Here is a 10,641-nt window from a genome sequence, read left to right as displayed (position 1 = left end):
TTGTATTTGCTTAAGTCTACACCGAATAAACTTTACTTGCTCGAACGGTTTTTCAGTTTCAAAATGGATCATTCAAAGGATCTTGATGACAATTTAGACGTTTATAACAAATTGGTGCAAGATATAATTAATTGTGATGAGACTGTTTCCGAAACTTATAAGGCTATAATTTTGCTCAATGCAATTCCTGATTCCTATAAGGAAGTTAAGAACGTCATTAAGTATGGTAGAGACACGTTGACACCTGAAATTATCATAGATTCCCTTAGAAGTAAAGAAATGGAAATTAGGGCTGAAAAACACGATAAGAAGAACGGTGAAGTACATATGATGTGGGATAGAACTCAATTTAGACAAAATAGTCATGATGGATATCAAACTAGTGGCGAGTCAAGTGGTAATGGATGGAAAAAAGAAGAGCAAAGGTAGGTCTAGATCAAAATCTAGGACTAAGGAGAGAAAATGCTATGGTTGTGGAAACACAAGGCATTTTATAAAGGATTGTCATAAGGAGAAGGGTAAGCTAAAGGTTAAGGAGAGAGATGAGGTCAATATATTAGCATCTACTTCCGATATAAATGGTGGTGAGGTCTATTTACAAGTCCCGTTGCGTACACTGCTGGATTAAATCTAACTGCTAATTCCCGCATGCATGAGTGGATACTTGACTCTGGTGCATCTTTTCATGTGACGTCTGAAAAGAATTGGTTTTATAAGTTGCATGAATCTAATGTTGGGCATGTTGTGCTGTGTGATAACTTTACCTACACTATTGCTGGAATTGGTGACGTAAACGTAAAATTTGACACAGGTTTTGTGTATACGTTAAAGGATGTTAGATATATTCCTGGGTTGTCTAGAAATCCAATCTCAGTAGGGAGACTTGAAAAGGATGACTTTACTGGTAAAATTGGAAATAGTATACTAAAAATGATCAAGGGTGCTTTAGTTTCCATTAAGAGAATTAAGAAAAACGATATATATTACTACTGGAGAAGTGATTAGAGATGTGAACCCCTCTATCTCCTCTGCCAAGATTGATTACACACACACATGGCATAATAGACTTGCTCACGTAGGGGTCAGGGGACTTAAGCTACTTAACAAAAAAGGTGCTTTTGGTAATGACTGTGTGTCAGATTTGCCATTTTGTGATCATTGTGTGCTTGGTAAGCATCATAAAACTTCTTTCTCCACGAGTATTAATAGAGCTAAAGGCATACTCAAATATGTGCACTCTGATCTGTGGGGTCCTGCTAGTAATCCCACATCGGGTGGGAACAGGTATTTCCTGTCTAATATCGATGACTACACTAGAAAAGTGCGGGTCTATCTTTTGAAGGATAAACCTGAGACCTTTAATAGTTTTAACAATTGGAAGAGACAAGTAGAAAACCAAACCGGCAAGAAAATCAAATTTTTAAGGACAGATAACAACCTAGGATTCTGTAATAAGGAATTTGATAGTATGTGTAAAGAAAGTGGCATAACTAGACATAAGACCGTTCCTTACACTCCTCAACAAAATAGGGTAGCAGAAAGGATGAATATGACCATACTTGATCAAGTACGTTGCATGATGATTAGTTCTGGTATTCCCAAGTCTTTTTGGGGTGAGGCTGTTATAACTGCTTGTTATTTAATTAATCTGACTCCTTCTGCTGCATTGAATGGTGACACTCCGCATGAGAGATGGTCGGGTAAACTGAGTGATTACTCGATGCTTAGAACTTTTGGCTGTACAGCTTTCTCTCATCAAAATGAGGGTAAGTTGGAACCTAGAGTTAGGAAGTGTGTCTTTCTAGGATGCCCCGAGGGTGTTAAGGGTTATAGGTTATCGGATAGAAGCCAAAAAGGAGTTAAGATCATTATAAGTAGAGATGTCACGTTTAACGAAAATGAGATGACGTGTGTTAAAGGGGAAACTGAACCTGAGAGTGAAGCTGAACCAGGTGAAGAGATAGACCAGTTTAAAGTGGAGTTAGGAAAACTCAGTCCACCTGCCCTACTGCTTCAAATGAGGTAGAGACTCAAGCTCAGGAACCGGAGGTGGAGAATAGTAACGAAATAGTGACAGAAGAGCAATATGAGGAAGAAAATCTTTTAGCTAACTATAACTTAGTTAGGGATAGAGAGAGGAGACAATCGAGAGAACCTAGAAGGTTCGATTTTGAATCTGAATTAGCTTTCGCCCAAGCTGGTTATGAAGAACTAGCTGATAAAGAGCCAAAGACCTTTGAAGAGGCAATAGGCAGTGATCAATCTAATGAATGGCTTAAGGCAGTGAAAGAAGAGATGAATTCTCTAGAAAAGAATCATCCTTGGGAGCTAGTACCTAGACCTAAGAATAAATCAATTGTTGATTGCAAATGGGTCTTTAAGGTTAAGGAAGGTACTAGCAACTCGGAACCCCTAAGGTTTAAAGTTAGGTTAGTAGCTAAAGACTATACACAGAAGGAGAGCGTTGGTTATAATGAAATTTTCTCACCAGTTGTTAAGTACACCACTATTAGGGTCATGCTCGCATTGGTTGCACACTTTGATTGGGAACTTGAACAACTTGACGTAAAAACTGCCTTTTTACATGGTGAGCTTGATGAACAAATTTTCATGAATCAACCAAAATGTTTTAAGGATAAGTCAAACCTGATTATGTGCGTTTTCTGAGAAGATCCTTGTATAGGTTAAAACAATCTTCTAGACAGTGGTACAAGAGGTTTGATTCCTTTGTACTGACTATAGGGTTCCAAAGAAGTAAATTTGATCACTGCTTGTATTTTCAGCACAATGAGACTGCTGATAATTTTCTATTTTTGTTGCTCTATGTGGACGACATGTTTTTGATTGGATCATTCTCTAAGTAGATAAATAACATAAAAGCAAAACTAAGTAGTGAATTTGACATGAAAGACCTACGTAAGGTTAAGAGAATCTTAGGTATTGAAATCGAAAGAGATATGTCAAATTCTGTTTTGTTTTTGCATCAGTCTCCATACATATCCAAAGTATTGAAAAAATTTAATATGAGTGATTATAAACCTGTCAAGTTGCCTCTTGCTAATCATTTTATTTTATCGAAGGAACAATCCCCTTGCAATGAGCGTGAAGTAGAATACATGAATAGAGTGCCTTACTCCAATGTGATTGGTTCCATAATGTTTTTGATGGTTTGCACTAGACCGGTTTTAAGTTTTGCTGTTAGTACTCTCAGTAGATATATAGCTAATCCGGGCCCTGAACATTAGGAAACGCTAAAGTGGCTATTAAAGTACTTGAAGGGTACAAGTGACGTAGGTTTAAAGTTTAGTGCTAGTAAAGAAAGTAGAAAATTAAAGGGTTTTGTAGATGCTGACTACGCGGGAGATAAGGATGGTAGGAAATCTACTTCGTCTTACGTGTTTACCTTATCTAATTCATGTGTTAGTTGGAAATCACAGTTACAACATACTGTTGCACTATCCACTACAGAATCAGAATATATTGCCACCACTGAAACTATTAAAGAAGCTCTATGGCTTAGAGGCCTTCTTCATGAACTATGTGTCTTGAATGATTATGTGGTAGTGTATTCTAATAGTCAGTCATCTATGCATTTATGCAAGAACCCTGTTCTTCACGAGCGCACTAAACACATTGATGTTAGACTCCACTTCATTAGAGATATAGTATCTCAAGAGGTGGTAAGACTTGAAAATGTCCACACCCACTACAACCCCTCTGATATGGGGACGAAGGTATTGCCACTGGCAAAGTTTAGAAGTTGCAAGGAACTTCTAAACATTGGTACAAGTAAATGATTTCCAATTTTATCGATTTTCTATTAGAGGTGTCACTAATGGGAGACATTTTTCTTTTACAGGTCCTTTGACACCAAGGTGGAGGTTGTTAGGCAATTTGTTGTCAAACAACCCCCCGAGCTATGATGTACTCCCGGTTCTATTATCGATCGGCTTTGGTCATATGATTGATTAGTATATCGACACAATTATCGAGACAACCCAATCCACATTCCTATGGACCATTAGAAGCAACCTATTGTTAATAGTGTTGCTTACGATTCGTCCCATTTCCTTGGAGGTCTATGTTATTAATTTGAAGCCCATTATTTTTTAGTCGAGCCTTGTTCGGTCCACTAAATAACCCTAACCTAACTTACCTTGTTTGGTTATTTGCTTGGCTTATATTCTTGGCCTTGCTCTCGGCCTCCACATGAAGAATGCCCAATCTCTCTCTGTGATTTTCTCCTCTCGATTTCTCCTCTTCTATATAACCTTTGTGGTTCTTTTTTAGTGGGCATATTATTGTTCTTCATCTTGTCCAACTAATAGCAACCGGAAGTGGGAACTTGGTGGTGGTGGTTTGGAGTTGTCTCAACCCGTTGGTGGTGTCGACTTATTTGGTGAAACTGAGCCCGGTGTACCTTGGTGTTTGCTGAAACTTGGCCCTACAGAAGCCAACATGGACACAACGAGATGCATATAAGCGCCCAAATCAAAAGGAAACGATCGAATAATGAACACTGAACAATCTTAAAACTTTGAGTACTCCATGGGGGAAATATTTAAGAAGAACTCGCGACGAAAGCTATGCAGAAAAGCTCTGCACAAATGGTTCATATGATGAAATAATACACTTATATAAGCGTCTGTTTGACAGTATTAATAAATTCAGTTAGCAAAACATACGACCTTATTTTGCCTGCAAGAATTAGAATTCCGCCTGAAAAAAAAAGAAAAAGAAAAAAGAAAAACATTTCTTGAATTATCTTTGCCCGCACAACTTTTTCAGATGTTTTTCTTGTGAAGGAAGAGCTCCTTGGATTCTAGCCAGTCGACAAGACTGCTCCGTAAATAGCTGATACGTCGATGGTCTTTTCCATGGAACAATCCCGAACTCATCGTTAAACTCTTCCATCCCTTCGACCAGAAACTGCCATACCAAAGTCCCTGCTCCAGACTTGTTCCGTTTAGCAGATTTGTATGAGATATCAAGAATCACTTTGTAGAATCTCTCGCGCAGAGAGGGGTCAAAATCTAGGTCTTCGTTAGATAAACCGAATTCAGTGAACATTATGGGCTTTTTTAGATCTTTGTCACCGTCTTCGATGTGAGAGATCATCCACTTGGAGACGAATCTTAGGTTATATTCGAAATTCTGAACATGAGACCTACCAAATGAAAACGATTGGATTATTCAAACTAATATGGCAAATTACGCGATAATTAAATGTGTAAGTGGTTATGTAAATCGATAAACAGCATACCAATGGTCAGGGTAAATATGAACAGATGCAAAATCAATAGTTGAGATCATTGAGTTTCGTGTAAAATCAGACCCAAGATCAGCTGCCCAGAACTCTGGATTGAAGCTTAACCTTTTCGAATTTTTAGGACCGTAGAATCCTTCAAGACCCACAGTCAGTAGATGGTTCCGGTCAATTGATTTCACAAAATAAGACATTTCTTCTATCCAATCCTGCAATCGTATGAGATACAGTTCATAAAGATCCATTGTCAGCAGATGGTTATGTCTAAGCATTATGCATGTAAATATAATAAACACTCATTTTTCTGATAGGACCCTGAGAAGTTTATAAAGAGATGTATCATCTGATAAATGTGAGTGAGACAGAGTTACATGTTTTATAAGGTTTGAGTTGACGTAACTTGATGAACTCTATAATTGACTGTAAGCATATACGGGAAATATTAGCCATTGCAAGACACACATTCTCCATTTTATAGGAAAAAGAGAAGACGAGAGATGAAATCTGTCACCATTAACGGGCAAAATCAGCAATGTCAACTTGCCAAAACATCCCAAAAGTGGCTCATAATTGGAACAATGGCGTACCGTCTTACCGTTGATGTTGATATTTTTAGTGTAAACACAAATGATACGGTTCAGCACGGCAGCGTATTGTCAATTATTGGATGTAATTACAATGCTTTGTAAAATGTTTTGAATCCAAAGTTCTATTCAGTCAAGTCTAAAAGAACAGGCATATATTGCATGGTTTTTTTAGTATAACATCAGAGTTGAAATGGTGTAAGAAGTTTAAAACTTACTTGGAGAGTGTCACCAGAAGGATCAGTCAAGCAGCGGGGTTCATTAATTAACTCCCATGCAAAGATAGTTGGGTCGTCCCTGTACTCAATCCCAGTGATAGTATTTTTTCTTGTTAGCACTGTCTGCCAAATAGGAAGATACAAAGCAAGATTAAATTGCGATTGGAAATATAGACACTGCAGTATCAATGTATTGCCGATGAATCATGTATGGGTGCGAAATGAGAGAAAAGAATGACTTCATGGAATTTTGTGTGCAATCCTAGACAATGATTACGGTATAACAAAAAGAAGTTTTTCGACAACAATGATTACCAAAACTAGAGGGCAAATTTGTAAGTTTACCTTGACATAATTTTTGAAATAATGCCGAATTGATGGGTCGTAGAAGAATGAATCATTAGAAGAGCTTAAAGCAACACCCTCTTCCCATGCCCACTTAACATACTGAGTCTTTCCACCGTATGCTTGCAAATTATTAACCAAGCTTAGAATCAGCCTTATTCCCTGTTGATTGGCTTCCGCGATTACATAATCTAATGCCTGCATGTAGCATGTATAAGCATTGATAGAGACGTGCCCAATAAGTAAAATAGTAGTAGATGACTATCTCCAATGAATATATAGGAGTACAATCCAATACAGTATATACCAAACATGCCCATAATGTATCTCATCAAGAGCCTTGGCAGTTCTATAACTGGGTTATTGTTATCATTTATCAGTCACTAAAAAACGCACTTAATCAGGGAAAAAGACAAACAAGAGTCACATATGAGCCCACACAATCATACACCAGCCAATTGTTGAGCAGATGAATATTTTTTTGAACTTTCCTATGCTAAATGAACCAAATTGTGTGTGTGTGTGTGTGTTGGTTTCCCCTGGACAATTTTCACAATCAAGAACATCAAAACCTCGAGCCTCTCAGTATGCTTATCGTGAAAACTCAACCTAATACTCTTAAACCTGAAAATACACCTAAATTAGGAACACGTAAACAATGATCAATTATACTCTGGAAAAAAAAATTATCAGCCTGAATACTTTTCGTCAAATTTACAAGGGGAAATTTGGAATGCGTTGTATGCACAATCATTGCACCCTAGTTCCAATTAGAATAGCAAAACATCAGAAACACTAAACCAAACACACAGATTTATAGTGGTTCACCCTCAATACTTGTGCACAACAGATTTTCACAATCAAAAATATCAAAATCTCAAGCCTCCCAGTATATGTCTCGCAAACAACAACCTAATACCTTAAAGCGAAAATACACCTAAATTTAGGAACACCATAAGCAATGAGTGATTATACTCTGAACATAATTTTCTTACTCTGAATACTTTTTCATCAAATCTACCAGGGGAAATTTGGAGGGCATTGTATGCACCATCATTGAAAGCCCAGGTTCTACACACAGTGAGACCCATCTTAGCACCGGTTTGCAGCATTTCTCTGATTCTGGGTCTTCTTGATTCATCCACAGCATGGTCCATCATCCAGTAAGAATTCCACCCATTAAAGTAAAAAGGCCTACCATCCACTATGAACTGAGTCCCATTCCTCTTCACAAAACTGAAATTTGTTCTTCCATGGAGATTGAACCACAGATCCCCAAAAGACATGTACAAAAAAACTAAAAAAGAAGCAAAACCAATAGTAGCATACAACATCCCATTCCCTCCTAGGATTCTGCTTGACGGTGATTTATACATGATGGGCATGGAGTCGACTAAATAATATAGACAAGATTTTTAACTTTGTCCCGAGTAGAATACACTCTACCAAACAGGCTAGGAGTAAATGGAAGTGATTCTTGAGTACCCTAAAGCAATATATCAAGAAACTCTACAAACCCTATAGTACCAAGGTGAAATCTTTGAGGTAAAGATGAAAAATTAAAAACAAAATAACTGATTTCTAATATGGGTTTTTGGCACTAGGAATCTAATAACCTTCCAAAATCCTTGGATTGCAGATAGAAAGAAATAAACAAGAATTTTAGAATTATTCTACCCCAGAATTTTAAGGGCACGCCCCAGATCCCATTCTGCAAAAGGGTAAGTCAATTTCTTGAACACAACCAAGTACCAACTCCAAGTTACAAGAATCATAAATGAGGCTGCCTCCAAAACTGAAAAAATTAGGGGTGACCTGCAGTGTGTTTTTGTGCGAGTCTTGAAGTGAAAAAAAGAGGGCGACTGGTGAGACAAATGTAAAGAGAATCGAAGAAAGCAAGCCACAATATAGACCAATTCAAGATAACTGTAAAAAGAAATCCAGAATAAAATGGTGGAAAATTGGTATCAAATTATGCTAAATTAGATCTGAAATTCATGAATTTGACAGCTTTTCGAGATTTCACACTGTAGTAATGTGTAAGGTAAGGCATACTTGCTTCACTCGTGGGCCATTTTCTGACATAGGCTTTGTATCTTTTATCTTACCATCTTTCTTTGTTTTTTGGGTAAAAAGATAAATATTTTAATCAATTTTTAATGCCTTTTTTGATACCTTGATTGTTGATTTCACGAAAGAAAAATGGTGTACTAACTTGAAAGATTTTTTTGGCATATAATTTGGTGAAGAGTCGGTTAAACATCAGACAAAGAAGTCTCCCCTAAGATTTATTTCCCAGGAGTCTCCTCCCCATGTGAGGACTAACGTCAGGTAAACAGTGCACTTCTATTCGACTGTTCTTGTCATTATTAAACCATTGTTTGGGTCCTACTTTTTAATAAAATAAATTTTATTTTGATCATATTTTCTTACATTAAAATAATTTTAAACGTATTAAATCATATATTTTGAAACTTATTTTTAAAAAATCTTTACCTAGAAGGTACTAACATTATTGTACATAGCAAGTTCAATTTTTCTTTTGAAAGTTAAATTCAATTCGAGCATTAGATAGTAAGGCTGTCATTTAATGTCCCAATTGATAGAAAGCTTTTCAATTTTTTAAAATTATACATCTTTATCTTTATTTTTTAAAATGAAAATTGCCAGTGATTAATAATATTAAATAATAAAAGATTACTAATTGTGTATGGTTAGTAATATTAAAAATATAGATAGTTTATTAATAAATAAATTGATAAAAATATAAAAATTAATGACATGATTTAATTATGATCCTTTACTCTTTTAATTATGTTATAATTGTTTTCGAAAAAGTCCTTTTGACAATTTTACCTAAGGCCTTCAAATTACTTGGAGTCATATTTGTTGAGAGCAAACAAGTTCATAATTTTAATAAGCGGGAGACAAAAATATTTAAACATAAATCCTTTGCTTAGCTTGACCATGTTAACAGTGTCGTTTAAATTTTAAAGGAAGATGAAAAGGGGTTATATTCATGGTTACATTTGGTATTCATTTTTGGAGTTCTCGAATGGGTTTTGCGAAAATGACCAAATATAAGTGTATTTTCCTATTATGGATATATAATAACACAATACGTTTTCATGAATGACACGAGTAAATGGCATTTTTAATTCGGTAATAACAAAAAAAAAGAAAAAAAAAGGTTTTGTTTGATCATATGTGATCTCCTTTGTTGGAAATGATGACTTTATGATGAAACACTATTTCCTTAATTATTATGTCATATTTTTATAGTTGAAAATTCATTACACAACAATGAGTATCATCTTTGCAATAAAAATACATTTTTTAGAGTAATCAAAATCAACTTGTGTTTGGGGGGAGGGAGGGGGGGGTTAGATATAAGGTTTTATTAGAGCATACATAATGGGGAATATGATTAATTATTGATTGTCCCACAATTAGATAAAGGTAATGCTATTTAACATTATTAATATTAAAATATCAATACAGGTGACATTAATGTAACATTAATGAAAGAATTAATTTACTTGTACCAGATGTCTTACCTAATTTTTGATCGAATTGACAAGTGGCGCCCCTCCAATCCAATAAGGGCGCGACACTTGTCAATTCGGTCATCCATTTGGTAAATAATTTGGCACATATAGCATCTCCCTTAATGAAATGTATAATTAAATGAATTATTTAATTCTGCATTTCATTGAATTTATCATTTAGCGTCACCTAAATTGATGTTGTCTAAATAGCATTATTTATTGGACAAAGAAAAAAATAGGTTGAGCAATGAACCAGCTGGCTTCTGCATAATAAAATAAAAATTGGTGGTTCTAAAACTTGACTGCGGTATGTGTTTATTGTACAGTACAAAAAATTTCACTTTTAAACGATATGATTTTTTTGATGTAAATGTCATCGTGTAATGTCTTTGTCATTGTTGTATTTGGAGTGTTCCTATTCTATATGAAAAGATAAAAATACTTTTTCAAGAGTATGTTTTGGAGCAAGCGAGCAGTCAAACTGAAATTCATGCGTGATTTGCGAATTCACGAGTCATACTTTAGTATTTTCCGAGGCTGTCTAATTCACATTTTGGCTTCTTAGCCATTTGGTACAAAAAGTCTTTCCATGATCTTCTTTCATATTTATTCAGAGAAATCTGGTCGCCTCAATCGCTAGTAATTCACTAGATGATGACAATAACATTCCGACACCTTAA

The 10,641-nt window shown here is 35.7% G+C and overlaps 1 protein-coding gene across 1 annotated transcript; it reads right to left on the bottom strand.

Annotated features, from left to right (window-relative positions):
• Positions 1-4,568: 4,568 nt before the first annotated feature.
• Positions 4,569-8,531, bottom strand: LOC111395496 (mannan endo-1,4-beta-mannosidase 2-like). Its single transcript, XM_023021514.1, has 5 exons — positions 7,409-8,531; positions 6,414-6,611; positions 6,069-6,191; positions 5,264-5,475; positions 4,569-5,167 (listed from the first exon to the last, which is right to left on the bottom strand). Exons 1-5 carry the CDS (start codon positions 7,796-7,798, stop codon positions 4,762-4,764), a joined length of 1,329 nt encoding a protein of 442 aa, XP_022877282.1. The 5' UTR covers positions 7,799-8,531; the 3' UTR covers positions 4,569-4,761.
• Positions 8,532-10,641: the final 2,110 nt, after the last annotated feature.

Source organism: Olea europaea, chromosome 6, assembly GCF_002742605.1.
Source record: "Olea europaea var. sylvestris chromosome 6, O_europaea_v1, whole genome shotgun sequence".
Lineage (NCBI taxonomy): Eukaryota > Viridiplantae > Streptophyta > Magnoliopsida > Lamiales > Oleaceae > Olea > Olea europaea.
This window is presented reverse-complemented; position numbering and strand designations above follow the sequence as displayed.

Bases quoted from the DNA above. Each gene is read 5' to 3' on its own strand.
- LOC111395496 (XM_023021514.1), bottom strand. From the start codon at position 7,798: ATGCCCATCATGTATAAATCACCGTCAAGCAGAATCCTAGGAGGGAAT. The intron at 6,612-7,408 runs GTAAGAAAATTA...TGCTACATGCAG, and splicing joins TTGATGAAAAAGTATTCAGA to GCATTAGATTATGTAATCGC. The intron at 5,168-5,263 runs GTATGCTGTTTA...TTCATTTGGTAG, and splicing joins CATATTTACCCTGACCATTG to GTCTCATGTTCAGAATTTCG.